Source organism: Phragmites australis, chromosome 1, assembly GCF_958298935.1.
Source record: "Phragmites australis chromosome 1, lpPhrAust1.1, whole genome shotgun sequence".
NCBI classification, from domain to species: domain Eukaryota; kingdom Viridiplantae; phylum Streptophyta; class Magnoliopsida; order Poales; family Poaceae; genus Phragmites; species Phragmites australis.
In genome coordinates, this window is record NC_084921.1 from 32665722 (window position 1) to 32685725 (window position 20004).

The 20004-nt window shown below is 42.1% G+C and overlaps 1 protein-coding gene and 1 pseudogene across 3 annotated transcripts; both read left to right on the forward strand.

Annotated features, from left to right (window-relative positions):
- The first annotated feature begins 10514 nt into the window (after positions 1 to 10514).
- On the forward strand, positions 10515 to 11174 carry LOC133888737 (GTP-binding nuclear protein Ran-1-like; annotated as a pseudogene).
- Positions 11175 to 14839: 3665 nt separating this feature from the next.
- On the forward strand, positions 14840 to 17101 carry LOC133915670 (9-beta-pimara-7,15-diene oxidase-like). 3 transcript variants are annotated; one of them, XM_062358923.1, is made up of 3 exons: positions 14840 to 14937; positions 15026 to 15981; positions 16312 to 17101. In XM_062358923.1, the coding sequence occupies exons 2-3, from the start codon at positions 15055 to 15057 to the stop codon at positions 16936 to 16938; spliced, it is 1554 nt and encodes a 517-aa protein (XP_062214907.1). In that variant the 5' UTR covers positions 14840 to 14937; positions 15026 to 15054; the 3' UTR covers positions 16939 to 17101. The 3 variants fall into 3 exon arrangements, with proteins under 3 accessions (XP_062214907.1, XP_062214914.1, XP_062214899.1); XM_062358930.1 differs by having other exon boundaries at positions 14872 to 14937; positions 15042 to 15981; XM_062358915.1 differs by lacking the exon at positions 14840 to 14937 and having other exon boundaries at positions 14954 to 15981.
- The last annotated feature ends 2903 nt before the right edge of the window (positions 17102 to 20004 follow it).

Genomic DNA, 20004 nt, shown 5'->3' on the forward strand with positions numbered 1-20004 from the left:
AGGTTGTGTGGATTAATAGCAGACTAAGAAGTATTGATACTTGTTGATTCGAGGAGCTCACATAGCTTCATCAGCTCCATGATGGCCTCAAGACTACAGATGAGAAGCACCTCTATTTCCCTAGTTTCAGTAAGAGTGGCCGATGGTGGAATTCTTCATTGCAATAGCCAGTTCACTAGATGCTAATGGTGGGCTCAGGGCTATACCTTTCACATTGATCTCATAATTTTACCTCTAGGGTGCTATGATATTGTATTAGGCATGGATTGGCTTCAAGCCCATAGCCCAAAAATGTGCATGAATGAGACAAGAAGAGGATGACTTTTGAATATCACCAACAGATTATCTCCCTGCAAGAAATTAAACCCAAGTTGGATGCTTGCCTTGAATTGACAACAGCTTATCTTCAGAAGCTCATATTCAGCAATGCAATACATCACCTGATACACTTGTGTGTTTCAACAGAAAAGGTTTCAATAAATGGTCAGGAAGACATACGTAAACAAATGAAGGCAGTGCTGACTGAATATGCCGCATTGTTTGAAGCTCCAACTAAGTTACCTCCTCATAGGCCTTGGGATCATTCCATACCATTGATGGCAAATACTAAACCAGTGACAATCAGGCCTTATAGGTATACACCTCAGTAGAAATCTGAGATAGAGAAACAAGTTAAAGAGCTGATTCAGACTAGACTTATTCAGACCAACAGTAGCTCATTTTCATCTCCAATTTTGCTAGTCAAGAAGAACGATGGAACACGGTAGTTTTCTATTGACTATAAGCACTAGAATGCTGTCACTATAAAGAACAAATTTGTGCTAGTCTTTATTGATGACATTTTGCAAAGTAGCAAGTATCTTACCTAGGACATGTTATATCCTCAGCTGGAGTTACCCCAGGAGACAAAATCAGTGAGGTTTAGTCATGGCGAGTGACTAATTCAGTCAAAGAACTGAGAAGCTACTTAGGATTAGCTATGTACTACAAGAATTTGTGCCTCATTTTGGGTTGATCTGCAAACCCCTCACTGATTTGTTGAAGAAGCAGTCTTTGTGTGGACACCCCTGGCTGATGCTGCTTTTCATGAGCTGAAGGATAAACTCATCAAGGCACCAGTTTTGGCTCTACCAGACTTTTCTAAGCCTTTTATTGTTGAAATAGATGCTAGTGACAGAGGGGTTGGAGTTGTTCTTATGCAGGATCAACACCCAATTGCTTACTTGAGTAAGGCTCTTTGTCCTAAGAACCAAGGCTTGACTACATGTGAAAAGGAATGCCTTGCCATCTTGCTTGCAGTAGACCATTGGCACCCTTATTTGCAGCAGTCACCCTTCTTGATTTGAACTGATCATAAGAGCTTGACTCATCTTTCAAAGAAAAGGGTTCATACACCTATTCAGCAGAGGGCACTGACAAAATTAATGGGGCTCAATTATCAAATCCAATTCAAGCAAGGACATTTCAACAAAATGGCTGATGCCTTGTTTAGGAAACCACTGACAACAGCAACAGAATTTGTTGCAATCTCGGTCTGTAGACCAGCATGGCTACAAGCTATCATTCAAAGAATCTAACCCAGTTTTCCAAACAAATGCAGCAGACTCTAGCTTTTCCTGGAGCCTCTCATTCAGATTACTCATTGGCTGATGAAGTTCTCAGATTCAAAGGGAGGATCTGGATCGGAGCTGGTAATGATATCCAAAAACACATCATTTCCACCTTGCATTCAAGTGCTATCGGTGGACACTCAGCCTTCTTTGCTACCTATCACAAAATCAAAAGGCTATTTGCTTGGTGTGAGGAACATTGACATCCTAAGAGGGGAGAGGATGAATTAAGATACTAAAAGATCTAACCGGCTTCAAAAACTTCATAAGATAAACCTATCTCAATATCTATCTAAATATGCTCTAGATTTATTTAGTGTGTTTACTCTACCGCTGAAGAGTATTGCAACCTACTCTAGCAAGGTAAATTGTAAGAAAGTAAATACGGAAACGTAAATAAGGTAGAGAGATAAATTCGATACACGGGATTTTTATCCCATAGTATCGATGGCATGAATGCCACCCCTAATCCACGTTGGAGCTCCAACAACGATATACTCCTGATCGGCACCTGATCCTAAATCTTGAGCCACAAAACTATCAAGGCAAGGTCTCAAACTGGATGAGCCACCAAGGCAAGGTCTCACCACTAGACTATCTTCTAATCACTTGCTGTCGTGATCACTTTGGAGCTTGAGCCACCAAGGCAAGGTTCCGTGTCTCCGTACACGTGTCTTGCCGCTGCTCCACACCAAGTTGGATGGTCAATAAGCTTGAGCCACCAAGACCCAAGATGCCGGCGAGTTACCAAGACTCCAAGGTATCAGCGTACCTCTCGGTACAAGCTCGGATCACTCATTGATCCACTCTCTAGGCAGCAATCACCTAGCAACACTCTCTCTAGGCCTGTAAGCACTTATTACTCACTAATCTTATGCTTAATTGCCTTGGATGATCGCTTTAAGCACTTTGGTGAATTGAATGTCTTCTCAAGTGTATATGGATTTCTCTGGACTCCAGCAGCATGCCAGACCTTCAAATGACTAAGTGGAGGGGTATTATAGCCTCAAACCCATCAACTAGCTATTTTCCAATGGCTCAAAAAAGTTGTTAACACCTGATGATCCGGTAAGAATAGTAGTACTAACACCGGATCATCCGGTGAGTATAACCTTAGAAACTAGATGCTATAACTCTACTCAATGACTCTGTGAACACCGGATACTCCGGTGAGATCTTCAACTCCACCACCGAACCTTCCAGTGGGTTAAGTTGAGCCAGCCCGTACCACTTCTTCTCTGCAACAAATGCTCCGGTGCATTGATCTTCAGAGCACCAGACCCTCTGGTGGGTTATTCTTCATTCTTCAACACTTGCAGTCGCCTCTGCCAGAAATGCTCCGGTGCTATAATCCAGTGTGCACAAACCAAGCACCGGACCATCCGGTGAGTTGATCTTTAGCCTTTTACACTTGCATTCTTCTATGTAGGAAATACTTTGATGTTACCCAGTGCAGATCATCGGACTATCCGGTGAGGTCCTCAACCTTCTCCTCCTTTGTTAGAAACACTACTGTTGTCTCATGTCCTATTCATCAGACTATCTGGTGAGATTATTAGCCTCTGGATACAATGCTCCGGTGAGTGTAAACTCATTTACACTGGACCATCCGGTGAGGCAAATCTTCTGAAAACTTTTCCAATTCAATCAAACTTTGTCCCGGTTGCAGTGGCTTTTTGATGTATTGCATCTATGAGACCTACTAACATATATTATTTACAAACATGTTAGTCACAATGACTATGTTGTCATTAATCACCAAAATCATAATCATAGCTTAATAGAGCTATTTTTGCTACACCTATATAGACAAATACCATATCAAGATGTTTGTTCAGCAATGCTCCATATGCCAACATGCCAAAACTGAGAGAGCTCCACCAGCAGGTTTGCTTCAACCTCTCCAATTTCCTGACCAAGCTTGGGCTGTTGTTACTTTAGACTTTATTGAAGGTCTCCCTAAATCAGTTAAATATGATACCATTCTAGTAGTAGTGGATAAGTTTTCTAAGTTTGTCCATTTCCTTCCTGTTAGTCATCCTTTCACTGCCCTCACAATAGCCAAACTTTACATGAATAATGTGTTTAAGCTGTATGGTCTACCTCAAGCCATAGTCTTTGATAGGGATCAAATATTTACTAGTGCGTTCTGGCAAGAACTACTCAAATAGTCATACACACAATTAAGAATGAGCTCAAGTTATCATCCACAAACGGATGGGTGTGAGAAATCGTCCAAATAATATTCTAATTAATCACCAGGAGGATCATTAGTCATAATAACAACCTCGATGATTAACCAGAATATCATCCCAATAGTCCCGGCACGTGTTTTGTGTCTAAGATTGGAACACATATCTTTCCAACATATACATCACAACAAAGCTTAAGAAAGAGCGAGTAATTAACATTATATTACAAGTTCTTGAGCATGCAACAAGTTATCACAATTTACAGTAAAAGAGAGCTAGGAAGAGACTAAAATATACTCAACTCCTAACCAGCAAAAGAACTAAGCAGCGTAAGACTAAAAGCTATACAACAAAAAGGGGGATGGAGCCATATGCCCTTAGACTCCATCACAAAAGCGCGACCACCCAGAGTAGGATGCACTACTCTTGCCCACCACCTGCATCGGCGGGCACGAAGTAGCCAAACACCGTCTCTTCCTCGCCGACCTGCGAACATGCATCAACTTAAGGGTAGCACCCTGAGTACGAAGGTACTCACAAGTCTTACACAATATAGAGCATATATACAGAGCTCGACTCCAAGGATCATGCATTAGCTAGTAGCAAGGATTAAACATGCGATTAAGTTAATTAAGCGGTAAGCATCCTAGACATAGGTGTGAGCAACTAACTTAACCAACTTATATAAAACTACCCTGCCATAACCAACAACGGAGCATATGTAAATGTAACAATAAGTATATCAATATGAACAAGTGCCAACTCGAACCACCAACCACCATACCCAGACCATAATCACATGCCCAACCATCAACCTCATGCCATCATCCACAAACCACAACGAGAACTCTACGACCTGGTGCAAATGAAACAATAGCATGCTCATGACCGAGAGCACGGCAGTTCGAACTGTTTATACACCCTACAGGGGATACTCCTGGACCCACACGACACGAGGACCATACGGCTTGTGCCACCCGCTAAAGTGCACACAAGGGGGGTACCCGTGACAACATTTCCCAACCAGCCTCAACCGTGTGGGGCATGCATCGCTCGACGCGGCGATACTAGAACTACTCCCGGACCAAACTAGTACTACTTACAAGCCCGCTCGCTCACACCGTTGATGTTCACGCCCACAAAGCCACAACTGCGAAGGTATTCAGCTCGCCTTACCATTAGATCGACATGTGGTGAGTAAGGTAAGTGCTAAAGCCAACTACCCTGACGATCGGTCTTAAACGATGCAAGCGGTCTATGGTGCTCGGGTTTCATCTCCCGACCTACCCCCTGGACTTTCCACCGAGATGTGGGCGGTGTAGGGGTGTCGTCTGCCTCGATGGAAAGTCTAAAGGGCAGGTCGGGAGAGAAAACCCAAGCACTATAGACCCCTTGCATCGTTTAAGACCGATCATCGGGGTTGTTGGCTCTAGCACTTACCTTATTCACCACATGCTGATCTAATGGTAAGGCGAGCCGAATACCTTCACAGTTGTGGCTTTGTGGGCGTGAACATCAACGGTGTGAGCGGGCGGGCTTGTAAGCAGTACTAGTTTGCTCCGAGACTAATTCTAGTATCGCCGCGCCGAGCGATGCATGCCCCACACGGTTGGGGCTGGTTGGGAAAGGTTGTCACGAGTACCCCCTTGTGTGCACTTTGGCCGGTGGCACAAGCCGAATGGTCCTCGTGTCGTGTGGGTCCAGGAGTATCCCCTGCATGGTGTATAAATAGTTTGAACTGCCGCGCTCTCGGTCATGAGCATGATATTGTTTCATCTGCACCCGGTCGTAGAGTTTCGAGTATGATTTGTGGTTCGGTATGTGGGAGATGGTGATGTGGGCACTTATTACTTATTGATATACATGCTGTTTACAGTTATACTTGTTCAGTTGTTAGTTGCAGGGTAGTTTCCATATGTTTTTGGTCAAGTTTCAGTCGCTCACACATATGTTAAGAAGGCTTAGTGCATATGTTTTACTTAACCTGTTGTTCATCCTTGCTAATGATCAATGCATAATCCTTAGAGTCGAGCTATGTATATGTGCTCTATATGGTTTAAGTCTTGCGAGTACCTTCGTACTCATGCCTGCGCTTTCAGGTACTCCTGTTGCTAAGGAAGAGGCGGTGTTTGGCTACTTCGTGCCCGCCAATGCAGGTGGTGGGCAAGAGTAGTGCATCCTACTCTGGGTGGTTGTGCTTTTGTGATAGAACCTAAGGGCATATGGCTCCATCCCCATTTTTGTTGTATAGCTTTTAGTCTTCCAATACTTAGTTTTTTTGCTGGTTAGGAGTTGAGCAGGTTTTAGTCTCCTCCTAGCTCTCTTTTGCTGTAAATTGTGATAACTTGTTGCATGCTTAAGAACTTGTAATATAATGTTAATTACTCGCTCTTTCTTAAGCTTTGTTGTGATGTACATGTTGAAAAGGCATGTGTTCCGATCTTAGGTACAAAACATGTGTCGGGACTACCGGGATGATATTCTGGTTAATCATCGAGGTTGTGATTATGAATAATGATCCTCCTGGTGATTAATTAGAATATTATTTGGACGGTTCCTCACAAACAATTTCCTAGATGATGATGAAGTGGAAGATATTCAAGCTCAATCCCAAGTGCCATATCCAAGAGTTTATCAAAGCATCCAAAGAGATCACTCAGTTGATAATATTTTTGGTGATATACAAAATGGATAACTACTCGTTCTAAAATTGTAAATTTTGTGACTATTACTCTTTTATTTCTTCTTTGGAGCCTTTGAATATAGAAGACGCACTTGGAGATCCGGATTTGGTGATGACCATGTAAGAAGAGCTCAAAAACTTCAAAAGGAATGAAGTCTAGTCCTTGGTGGAAAGACCCAATCAAAATGTGATTGGCACCAAATGAGTCTTCCGCAACAAACAAGATGAGAATGGGATAGTGATAAGAAACACGACACGGTTGGTTGCTCAAGGCTTCACTCAAATAGAAAGTTTAGATTTTGGTGAGACATGCTCCCGTAGCTAGGCTTGAGTCAATTCATATATTATTTGCCTATGCTACTCACAATGATTTCAAGCTATATAAAATGGATGTGAAGCGCATTTCTCAATGGCCTAATCTCTGATTGGTATATGTGAAGCAACAGCCCAGATTTGAAGATCCCAAATTCCCTTACCATGTGTACAAACTTCATAAGACGCTCTATGGGGTTAAGCAAGCACATAGAGTATGGTATGAATGTCCTAGAGACTTTCTTATCAAAAAGAGCTTTGAGACATGTATTAGTCCTATGGAAAAGTTAAAAGACGCTAGGGACCCTCAATAAGGAAAAGAGAAGCGACATGTGGATAATTAATAGATTTAAATTCATTTTAATTTGGATTTGAGTATATGTATGATGTATTATCAAGAGGAATAGGTATAAATTGTCTTGAGGATGTCTCATTGCTGAAAGTAACCATTTAACCTAAAGATGAGAGACACAAATCACACCACAAATATCAACAATCTCTAAGTTGTTTTCTGTATCTTGATGTTCCGAGTGCAATCTGGAACATCCGGGTTGCCAGATCCTCCGGATAGGGCTCCGGGCAGAGGTGCTCGGTCTGGTTTTTCAAACCAACACGAAAGTTCCGAGCTGATCTAGAAGTTCTCAGTAGCCGGAACCTCTGAATTAATTTTGGACTATGGTTCTTGGGTGCTCTTAGTGTCTGGACCTGGAAGTTTTGGATGGGTTTGGAACTTCTGAATTCTGGTGATTTTAATCCGGACCTTTCGGATGGAGTTCCAGGTTGGGGTCCTCTGTGCTGTGTTCTCGTGTCAACCCGGAAGTTCCGAGTTAAGCCAGAAAGCTATGTAACGGTTAGTTTTTGGGGGTTGGGTATAAATACCTCATCACCCCTTTAACTTATGGGTTGCTGACCTACCACGAGATAGGAATACTCTAAGCCATTTAGTAGCGCTCTCCACTCCCTTTGGCTTCAGTTCTTGTAAGGATTTGAGAGTTAGGTTGCAAGATTGAGATTGAGAGCTAGTGAGCTTCACTCCCACCTTTAAGCACTTGAGTTCTTCATCAAGCCGATCGATCCAGCGTTTGTTACTCTTGGAGCTTGGAGTTCCTAGATGGTTAGGTGTCACTTGTGAGTACCCAAACTTGTGGTGTGCTGCAAGATCATTTGTGAAGGCTCCTCCTCGCCCTCGTAAGGGAAGAAGACATTGAGTAAGTCTAAGCATGATCTTGGTGGTCGTTTGGTGAGAAAAAGGGTTGAAAGAGATCCAGCTCTTTGGAGCTCCTCAACAGAGATGTAGGAACCTCATTGGAGTGGTCCAAGCTTCGGAAAATAAATTCGTGTCTTCTTTGCTTACTCGTATTCGTTCTTGTGCGTATTGACTTTTGGGCGATTTGCCCCGATCTACGTGGTTGTAAGTTCGTGGCTGCAGGTGAATGGTGGAAAGGTCTCGAGACATCATTTAAAACATGTGGTAATAGTTATAATCAATTGAATTTGCTTATGTGTACTTGAATTTTGAATTCGTGCTTTGTAGCTGGAAAGACCGGGTTGAGCTCGGAACTTCCGATAAGTAGTTCTGGATTGAATTTAATCCGGTGTGAAGTGTTAATTTGTAGGAATGTCTATTCACCCCCTCTATGTGACATCTCGACCCTTCAGTAAGTCACCCATTAGTTGGTGCTACCAACCAGGGCTCGAATCTTGGTTCTTACAAGAAAAGGCGCCTCACTATGTGTCGCTTTCAGTGTGGTCATGACCGGTCATGAAGTCGCTTTCAGAGATACCCCTAGGTGGCCAACCTTCGATGCCTTTTCTCGACCTTTATATGTGATGTCATGGTGGACTGTCTTCCTCCATAATTTGAGTTTTTTTACAGTGACTCCTCTAGTACTGAAAAGCATGTACAATAGGGTGTTTAGAGGAGGTGCTTATGGGAAAAATCTGGGTTTTTTTTCTCAACCGCACTAGAATAGGTGCTTAGACGAAGGACAAAGTGCTCACTTAAACACCTTTGCTTATATTAGTTTAACAAGATAATTAACAATATTTAATCACATGTAGTCTTTATTTGCATTGAAAATTACAATTTTTATGTAGGTTCTTAACACTCGTTTTCCTTAAGAACCTAGTCATAAGCATCTAGTATTGTTCATGCCTAAGAAAAAATTGTATGTTTCTTTCTGGTAGAAATATCCATGCTTTTTTAGTTTACTCTTGACAAGCACTGGTGCTTGTTTAATTCAACTTTTTTTTTTACTTTTAATTACTTTCACTATAGGCCCTTTTGTGTTGTCAGATACTATTGGTCCAGGATTTATTTTAATGCTATATGGTATTTTTAGTTAGATTGATCACTTATTTAGTTTTGAATTTACACTTGATTGTTAGTTTTAGTTTTGAACCATAACTTACAAAGTGCTCAACAAGAGCACTCTGACCTGTGACCTGCAATCTGCATATCTCTGATCATGGGGTTGAACATCATTCTTTGAGGTTTTTGATGTCTTACCTTATAAATATTACTTCACGATAAGAGTCTGTTTTTTTGCCATCGTCTCTTGTTATTTGTTAGTTGTATCTAGGTGTAGACGAAAAGCTCGAAGCTCGTGAGCTGGTTCGGCTCGTTGTTGGCTCGACTCGGCTCGGCTTGGCTCGATGTATTTTATAGCAAGCCGACTCAACGTATTAGCTCGTTTAGTTAACGAGCCAACTCGAGCCGGCTCATGAGCCACTCGCGAGCCTAACGAGCCTAGGCCCCACAATATCAGTCGACCCATTTGAGCAATGCATGGTCTATGTTCTCACTAATCTCTTCTCAGTTCCAACCTTTGTTCTAGTTTCCTAGGTCACAATTTCTGCACACACCCGAGGTCCTATGCCCTGGCCACCTTCAGCCATCAGTGACCTTGACGCGATGCCACCTGACGACTCACTAGACCCACCCGCACCAACAAGGCTCGCCACCTTGGCTACAAGACCAAGCATGTAGATCACCCCCAAAAGATAGATAACTCTTGTTGATGCGTGTGTAGTTTCTTGTGCCGAAAGAGTAATTTGCCCATATAAGCAGTTGATAATTAAGTGAGGTTTGAAGCTCCAGATCTAGGTAGCACTAACAACCTAAAAAAATAGGCAAGACCTATTTTTATAATAACATATAAATTATAAAGAAATGGTGAATTTCTGATGCGTATTCTTTTGTAAAAAAAGATGGGCTCCTAGACCGATAATTTCTCCTGGCAAACAAAATTAACTGCGTGGTGTTGAACAGTTTTAAGTCACATTTGGATAGGAGTTTTTCTCTATTCATGCTGAAAATTATGCAACAAACTTTTTAAAACTCCTGGAATTTTTTGCAATTCAAAGAGACTCATAGCTTCTTTATCAATAGCATAGTAGAAATAAAAATGTATTTTTTACTTAAAAGTGTGTCGGCTCGCGAGTCTAACGAGTTACCTCATGAGTTTAACGAACTGAGCCGAGCCAACTTTCTAGACTGTTAACATAACGAGCCGAGTCGAGCTAGCTTGTTAACAAGCTAGAACGAGCCGAGTCGAGTCAGCTTGGAATCCAGGCCTAGCTGTACCATCTAGTTAACATATATCTGATTTGCTTTTTGCTATAAGCTCGTTACTTTATTATGTTGCATAAGATAAGATAACTCAGAAATTTCCTTTATGTTGTAATAATTGTAATATTATTATTTGTAGGATCTATGGGCAGTGTGGTATCATTATGTTTGATGTAACTTCACGGCTGACGTACAAGAATGTTCTAACTTGGCACCGTGATTTATGCAGGTATATAAAGAACCGGACTTAACAAATGGTTTACACATATAATAACCTAATGATATAATACTAAAAATTAAGTATTCTTGATGCAGGGTCTGTGAAAACATCCCAGTTGTGCTTTGTGGGAACAAGGTTGATGTGAAGAACAGGCAGGTCAAAGCAAAGCAGGTGACATTCCACAGGAAGAAGAACCTGCAGTACTACGAGGTCTCAGCTAAGAGCAACTACAACTATGAGAAGCCTTTCTTGTACCTTGTCAGGAAGCTTGCTAAGTGAGGGTCTCAACTAGGAACCTTCTTGTTCTTCAGCAATCCATCTATTGGGCTTCGGCTAAACCAACTTACTTTTTTTGTGTCAGTGATGTCAATCTCCACTTTGTTGAAAGCCCTGCTCTCCTTCCTCCTGAATCACAATTGATATGGCTGCACAGCAGCAGTAAGTATTTGACCATGGAAACTATCTTTTGTCGCCACCTTCGTTGCTGCTCGATTTCTTACTGCTTGGTTTTTGCAGGCATGAGGCCGTGCTGGCAGCAGCTGCAGCCCAACCACTGTCAGATGACGATGACGACCTGATCGAGTAGATGTTGCTCTGTGCTGCTTTACGTCGTCGCCCGATGAATCTTGTTTTGAGCTATCCGTGTCATAAGCAATCCTATGTACTTTGAGATGAAATTTTCCTAACGACCAAGGTGCATGGGGCTTTTAACTGATGTTTTCTGTATCAGTACACTCATTTCGTTTTAGAAGTTATGAACTTGCTTTAGTTGGTGTGAGGATCGGTGAGGTTTTAAGAGGGAGTGAATTAGGATACTTCAACTCTATTCGGCTCTAAAAACTATGTAAGATAAAATTATATCAATTTTTATCTAAATATATTGTAAGTTTATCTAGTGTGTTACTTTACTGATCAAAAGAGTTTACAATCTATTTTGAAAGTAAAATTACAAGTATATAAATGTGAAAATGCAAATAAAATAGAGAGAGCAAACTTGGTATACGGATTTTTATCCTGTGGTATTGATGATATGAATACCACATCTAGTCCACGTTAGAGCTCCACCAAGAATATACTCTCAGTCGTCAAGACTCCGGTCATAGCTCTTGAGCCACTAAGTCACAAAGACAAGATCTCAACCCGGACGAGCCACCAAGCCACAAAGGTAAGATCTCACAACTAGCCTCTCTCCCGATCACTTATCGTTGTCTTCACTTCAGAACTTGAGCCACCAAGGCAAGGGTCTCTGTATCCCCATACAAACGTCTTGTTGCCGTTTCACACCAAGTCAGAGGGTCAACAAGCTTGAACAACTCCTTCTCAAGGTGCTGGTGAGTCACCATGACTCCAAGGCACCAGTGTACCACTCGGTACAAGCTAGAATTACTCCTTAATCCACTCTCTAGGCAGCAATCATGTAGCAACACTATTTCTAGACCTATAAGCACTGATCACTCACTAATCATATGTTTAATTATCTTGGATGATCACTTTAAACACTTCGGTGGCTTGGATGTCTTCTCAAGTACCTCTGTATTTCTCTGAACTCCAGCTTATTCAAATGACCAAGTGGAGGGCTATTTATGCCTCAAATCCACCAACTAGCCATTGCCCAAATAGCTCAACTTTACTGTTAACACCAGATGATCTGGTGACAATAGTGGTACAAGCACCGGACCATTTGGTATATACACTAGTAGAAACTAGCCGTTAGACTCCCACCGAAAGTCACTGTGAACATCAAACTATCCGGTGTAACCTTCAAACCACCACCGGACTATCCGGTGAGTTATCTTCAGCCAACCAAGCCACATCATTCTTCTCTGTACAAAATACTCCGATGTGATCCTCCGGTGTACACACATATATCACCAGACCATCCGGAGAGTTGATCTTCAATCTTTAACATTTGAATCCTTTTCTGCATGAAATGCTCCGATGCAATACTCCGGTGAGTACATCTCTAATCACCGGACTTTCCAGTGTGTTGATCTTCAACTGCTTTCTTCTGAAAATGCTTCAGTGTGTACTGCTTCATTGAGCACTGGATTATCCGGTGAGGCTATCCTCACACTCTGTTAGAAATACTCTATCGTCTTTGCCAGTTCATCACCGAACCTTCCGGTGAGTGTAACTTTCTTAAACTCTATTGATAGAAATACTCCGGTGTGCACTCATGTCTAACACCGGACTATCCGGTGAGGCCTTTCTCTTCTTCTTAAAATACTCCGCTAAGTATATCCTTTAATACACCGAACTATCCGGTGAGAACAAATCTCCTAAGGCTTCTCTCATTCAACCAAATTTTATCCTGACTACAATAACTTCTTCATATATTATATCTATGAGACATACTAAAGCATATACTTAATAAACATATTAGTCTTAATTTACTATATTATCATTAATCATTAATATTATAATTATAGTCTAATAAGACTATTTTCTCTACAGTTGGTATATATGGACTGTAAGTGCTCTGTCCATTTGTCAGATGAAGCTTTGCTTTACTCTGTTTTTGAAGTTATTTGCTGCGCATATGTCTAATATTTTTCGTGCGACTATCATCCCGTCGGTTTGGACGTGAATCTGCACAAAATTTGGAGACAAATTTTTGAATCGTGTACAAGAAACGCTGGCACACTATAATGCAGGGTATTTGCTAGTGCAGCCCTTGATTGTGTTCTACAGCAGGCATAGACAGCCTGCAGGCTTGTGTTACCTGATCAGGGATGAGGTGACCTGAAATTTCCTTTCCGTTCCTTGTTCATAACCCAAGAAATTCACATACAAGAACACAACTTTTTACATCAGCAATGAAGTTCGCTCAAGCTACAGGAAAGCTCAAAGAAGTACGCATGCACTGTGTACACATAGATACTCATCATATTTGTAGCAGGTCTGGTATTGTAGGAAGGCAAAACAAGGTAAGAACCAAAACGGACCAGATTAGCTTGTGTTGAGCCGTGTAAAAGAAAAGAACTTGTGCTGAGTAGTTTACTAGATTTAGGGCTTGTTTGGTTGGTAGTCACACGTAACCACACAATGAGTAAAAGTTAGACGCTGCCAGCACCAAGCCTTAAGGGAGAAGATGCAGAATAGGTCAATTGCTGCTACCTTTTGCTCTTGTATCTGGGTTTTCTCTACGAACTCTCTCTCTGGAGTCCTTAGAGCCCATACATCTATTGGTCCTAGGGAGAAGTCAAGGAGAAAAATAAGTTAGCAACGGTGCTAAAAACTTCAGTCATGGTTGCTAAGACCAGATTGCATGGCCCGGGTGCTAATGTTTCCTATCGGGGTAACTTTTGTTTTAGTAACAAAATTTATATATTTTAAATCATCTTAGTTCATCTTCAGCAGTGGAAGCAAATTATCTCCAGCAGTGGAAGCAAATTCGCAGAATCTAATGCTACAGTACTTTTGCGGGTACGGTAGCACATGGAATCATCTCCAGCAGAATCGGTTCCTATGGTACAATGATGCTACAGGTTGCGGATAGAGAATATGTGGCTGCAAATTTGCGGAGTTTTATATATTTTGAAACACGGCCTGGCTACTGTAGCAACACTGTAGCAGTACTGTTTACAAAGGCTGACAGCGGGATCGGAAAGAGAAAAAGAGGAGTAGAAGTAGTAAATAGGTAGCTACTGGAGATGAAAAAATAAAAAATGTCTTAATAGTAATAGGAGATACTGTAATAGTATTTTTAAGAATGAAAATTTAAGATAAATATTGGTGGTGACCTTAGCACTAAAAAGATAGTAAAGGGTAAAGTAAAAACTGCTAAGCTAGATAGCTGTCAATCCTAGGTACATCCACTAGAGCACAAAAATAAAAGATATGTCAACAAAGCACCGTTAGCATCTTGTCACGTCCTCTAGTCTATTATTTCTATATCTCTGAACCTGACTAGAGATTTCCATCATGTCCGTGACTCTGTCCTACTGATTTTGGTGCTAAGAGCGAAAGGACAGCCTTCAAAATATCTTACAACTCTTCACATGTGTTTTGCAAGGCTGCTTATTCTCTGCGTCTGTACATACCCAGGGTCTTATTTTCTTCATCTGACAGTTCATCGCTTAAAAAAAGAAAAATATCTAATTTAGACGAAGCAAATTTTATATATATATCCTCGTAAGTAGACCCTTTTCTATGCTTAACACGTATTATACACAGTGTAGGGAGAGGTCAACGCAGCATAGGTGTCTATATAGAAAAGAATAAGAGACACCTATAGAAAAGATGAGAGAGGATCTCGTGAGGATCTTTTCTCTACGGATTGTATAGAATTTGCTTTCAAATCCAGAGTGATGGCTCTCTTATGGGTGTGATGGTCCACAAAGAATAAGGTAAATACCGGAGAGGATGTATATAAAATTATTTTGAGTTACAAATATTATCTTTTTCAGTTACACATTGATGTTTCTTTTCCTATAGGTTCTTCCACAATTAGGTGATCTTGGTTCATGGAGCTCAACACACTGATCACCTCTTTCCTCCTTGCTCTCATCCTCTCACTGCTTGTAATCCTTGCATCGTCACTTGGCCTCAGATCCAGAGCGAAATCCAAGAAGAAGAGACGGCCGCCTGGTCCATGGGGCCTCCCCTTCGTCGGGAGCATCCACCACCTGCTCACCTCGCAGCCGCAGGCCGCCCTCCGCGGCCTGGCCGAGAAGCACGGCCCGGTGATGTACCTGCGGCTGGGGCAGGTGGACACCGTCGTGGTCTCCTCTGCCGCGGCGGCGCAGGAGGTGCTCCGGGTGAACGACCTCAATTTCGCCTCGCGACCGAGCCTGCTCGGCGCGGAGATCATCTGCTACGGCAACCTCGACGTCGCCTTCGCGCCTTACGGCGCCTACTGGCGGGCGCTGCGCAAGCTCTGCGCGCTCGAGCTCCTCAGCGCCTGCAAGGTGAGGCGGTTCGCGCCCATCAGGGACAGCGAGACCATGTCCCTCGTCAGGGAGGTGCTCTGCCGCTCCGGCTCCTCCGGCGGAGAGCCCGTGAACCTCGGCGACCTGCTCGTGTCGTGCGCGAGCTCCATAACCGGGATCGCGGCGTTCGGCGACCGCTGCAGCGGGGAGCTCATGGAGCAGTTCTTGTCGGCCATCTCCGTGCTGATAAGCGACATCTCGGGGTTCTGCGTCTCGGACCTGTTCCCGTCGCTCCGGCTCGTGGACGTCGTCACCGGGACGAAACGCCGGCTGCGGAGGGCTCACCGGCAGCTCGACGGTGTGCTCGACAAGATCATTGCTGAGTGCGAAGCGCGGCGCAAGGAGAGGAAGGCGAAGAATACTGGAGGAGAAGACGACCTTCTGAGCGTCATGCTGAGGATCCGTGATGAGGGCGAGTTTGAGTTTCCCTTCAACACCACAAACATCAAGGCAATCATTCTGGTAAATGTAACTCTCAGTGATTTCAGTTTCGTTTTACAATTTTTTCATTCACCGATGAAAAGACAAATTCGTATTATTTTATTAAAATTTTAATTATTTTTCATCATCGAGTCCTATATGTCGACGAAAGAAAAATCCAAAATTAGATATTTTGTTCGCCTCCAAAATTCGAATTTTGGTGAAATTTTAATCCCTGATTACTCTCCTTTGGTCATAATAATTCATAAAATGTCGTCTTGGGATGCAGCTGATCATCAATTTGGCATAAACCATCTTTTTTCCCCATCTCCTAACCTATCTTTTTTCTTTGTTCATGTCAATTTGGTTTAGGATTTATTCACAGGAGGGACGGAGACGGTTTCATCAACCGCTGAGTGGGTCATGGCAGAGCTGATGAAGAACCCGGACGCAATGGCGAAGGCGCAAACGGAGGTGTGGCACGCATTCAAGAACACAAGCCCTTGTGACCATGGGTCCCAAATGGACGAGCTGCACTACACGAGGATGGTGATCAAGGAGACCCTGAGGCTGCACCCACCCCTCCCGCTTCTTCTTCCTCGCCTGTGCCGGGAGACCTGCGATGTCGGTGCGTTCGAGGTGGCCAAGGGCAGCAGGGTGATCGTCAACTCATGGGCGATCGCAAGGAGCCCGGAGTACTGGGACGACGCCGAGGAGTTCAAGCCAGAGAGGTTTGAGAACAGTACGGCAGACTACAAAGGCACACAGTTTGAGTACTTGCCATTCGGGCACGGGAGGAGGATTTGCCCCGGCTTCGGCTTCGGGATGGCCTCCCTGGAGCTCATCGTGGCACGGCTCCTCTACTACCTCAACTGGAGCCTTCCGGATGGAATGCAGCCAGAGGAGCTGGACATGGACACGACTGTCGGCGCGTCGGCGAAGAGAACCAACCAACTGCACCTGGTGGCTTCGCCTTACGAAGTTCGGATGGAAATATGAAGATTGCATTCAAACAGTGCGAAAAGAACTCCTCCCTAAAGCCAGATATCAACAAAGATCGGAGAGGGGTTGAACACTGTGGCTACCCTATACTTCTCAGTTATCACGCGTGCATACTTGAAAGACTTGGCTTAGCTTTCTAAACCGGCACTACTCAACCTATACCGTCCGTGACGGACCTAGAATTTATTAGTTGGGTATTCAAGCGCAAAAAAAAATTGTTCCATCTAAAATAGAAATAGTCCATAATAGCTTAAATTAGGATACAAATAGTCCAAATAGTCCAAATTATAAAATATATAAATAAAATTACAATTCAACTTTGCGTTTTTTCGTAGTTTGGAACCGATTTACGATATCAGTATCCTTGGCTTGGACAAAAAATTCACGCTCCAAAAAGATAACCAAGCAATCATTCAAATATTGATCACTATTCTATTTCTCAGCTTATTCTTCATATAATTCATTGAAGAAAAGACTTTGTTAACACTAGGAGTTGCCACAGGAAGAAGTAACACTAATTTAAGAAGCTCGTATATAATATCATAGTTGAGATTCTTCTTTGTTTCAACAAGTATAATAGATAGCATAAAGGGAACATAGCGAGATCTAAGCATGGAGGCCAAAAAAAAATATACCAGATTGAGAGAGACTGGGAGAAGGAAAGTGCATTCGGCACTTGTAGCTTTTTAGCCTAGATGAGCAGGTCCTTGACCATGGCGGATTTAATGTCAAGGACTTGGTGGAGCTCAGAAGGCTCCAGCAGTCCGGCTCCACGCTTCCAGGCTTCAACCTTCACCGCAGCACCGCTCCAGCCTGCAACCAGTAGAGTAGGCGAGCCAGTAGAGTAGGCGAGCAGCTCCAGCCTCTAGCACGGCGCAATGAGAGCAATTGGGGTCCGGGGATCGGACCAACGATGGCTGCTGGGTGATGGCTGGCCAGTGGCCACAATGGGCTTTTGCCTTTTGGCCTGGCTGCTAGCTAATCCACTCCAACTCACTTTGGCCTGGTTGGTAGCTTTTGGCCTGGTTGGTAGCTTTTGGCCTGGTTGGTAGTATATGCATGCATGTATAGCTTCTATATACTAGATTTTTTTGCAAAAAGTTAGGTATTCAGGTGAATACCCTTGCACCATAGCAGGTCCGCCCCTGTATACCGTTGCTTCGTCGTGAATACACACTTGCTTAGGCATCAGTCACTCAAATGCATACTTCAAATACTTCACTTAGCATGATTCTCTTTTCCTATCTAAAACTTGTGTAGGATCGAAAGTGGTGATTAGAGTAGGGCGAATATACGTCTTAATAATTTGTTATGAAATAGATGACATTCTCCTATTTTTAATCACCCAACGCACCTCAAACTTTGAACGGAAGCAAAATACTCAGAGAAACAAAGATGTTTAATCTAGATTTAGATTTTGTCTTTTAATAAATAGAGTCAAGTATATTAATTCAATAACCATGTTAGGTTATAATCGTAGTCTCATATGTTAATCTAGCGTAAGTGTAGATTTAATCATTTGTTAATTAGAATAGCTTCTAAGTTTATCTATAGGTTTGCTTTTACTTAATGCTTATAATAGGTTGTTATTTCATGCTTTAATCATAAGGTTTAATCTTAGTTTTATTAATGTAATAAGAATAACCGGTGTAGCTACTAAATAAATAAATACATATCATTAGAATATAATAGAATAATTTAACGTTAGTAATTAAATATGGTTTACCCTTATAATATTTAATTAATTAGATTGATGCAATAAATTAATCTAGTTAATTAATTACATGTATGTTTTTGCAATAGCAATAGTTTATAGCTTAATTAGAGAGGTAATTAAGTAACACTAGGTAATTAATAATATATACTGCATAACCTTAGTATAGTGCTATAGATTAGAATAATTAATCGGACACTTAAGCACATATTGTCACCTAGAGTTATACTTACGTATATATGTATACATGCTCACATACATATAGACATAAGTATCACACATATGTTTATATCGGTATACGTGTACTCACCTACACGTAGGAATACTAACTATCATTTTTTGACAGTTAAACTAATCGACGCTCACCTGGTCATTAGTAACTTGTTTAGGCTTTTCTCTATAGTTAATAAAACAACTAGGCTAATAACTTGTCCTAGCTTTGTTAGATAACCTCACTAGTCTATGTATATCAGTTTCGCCTAGCTAAGTGTTATCGATTGTTGTTCCGCTAGGTTAGCTTTTGTTGTTTTGGCAATCATTCTTCTTCCGCTTTGGTGTTTCCTTTGGTTTTGCTCTGGTGTTCTATTGCTTAGTCGATGTGTGCTTTTTGTCGTTAATCTGCGTAGGCTCGAAGTCAAGAGTCTAAGTAAGGATGTGAGGAAGGAACTGAAAGTGAGGTCCGATGATGAAGAACCTAGAAGACTCGAACGACAAGAAGATTTGACCTTTGTCGAGGCAAGTCATATCTCCTTGATCATATTAAAACAATATTTTCAAATAATCTATAAGATCAACTAAAACTCAACTTATTATCGTTTATGCTATGTATTGCGTTTTTTTTCAAACTACTTGTAGTAGTTAATCCTATCAACACTTGTCATGCCTTAAATGTTAGCATCCAGAATACATATCAACCTAGGATTCATGTCGTTATCTATATTAATGTTGAACGACGCCTTGATATCTAGCATGCTTAGGATTGAATACGTCTCCTCAGAGACGTTACCTTAAAATGCATCTCTTCGGATATATCGATTCACTGTTTATCAAATTAACCCATATACCATGGATCCTTGATGGTTGTGAAATCCTTGATGTCGTGTGGGATATAGTGGAAGATGTGTAAAAATGTGTGAAAACTATTTTGGCGGGGGTAGGAAGAGTAGTACTCCCATCGAGGATGCTCTTGCGGGCTTGAGTTATCTCTATGGTATTCATTGCCAGAATATGCATGTCCTGGTCGCTTAAGGACCGAGTTATTTCGCCACATGGTTAAGCCACCTCAGTGCAACCATACGTCCTGTATGGGTAGTACTTGACTTTTTTATCACTGGATACTAGGAGACTGA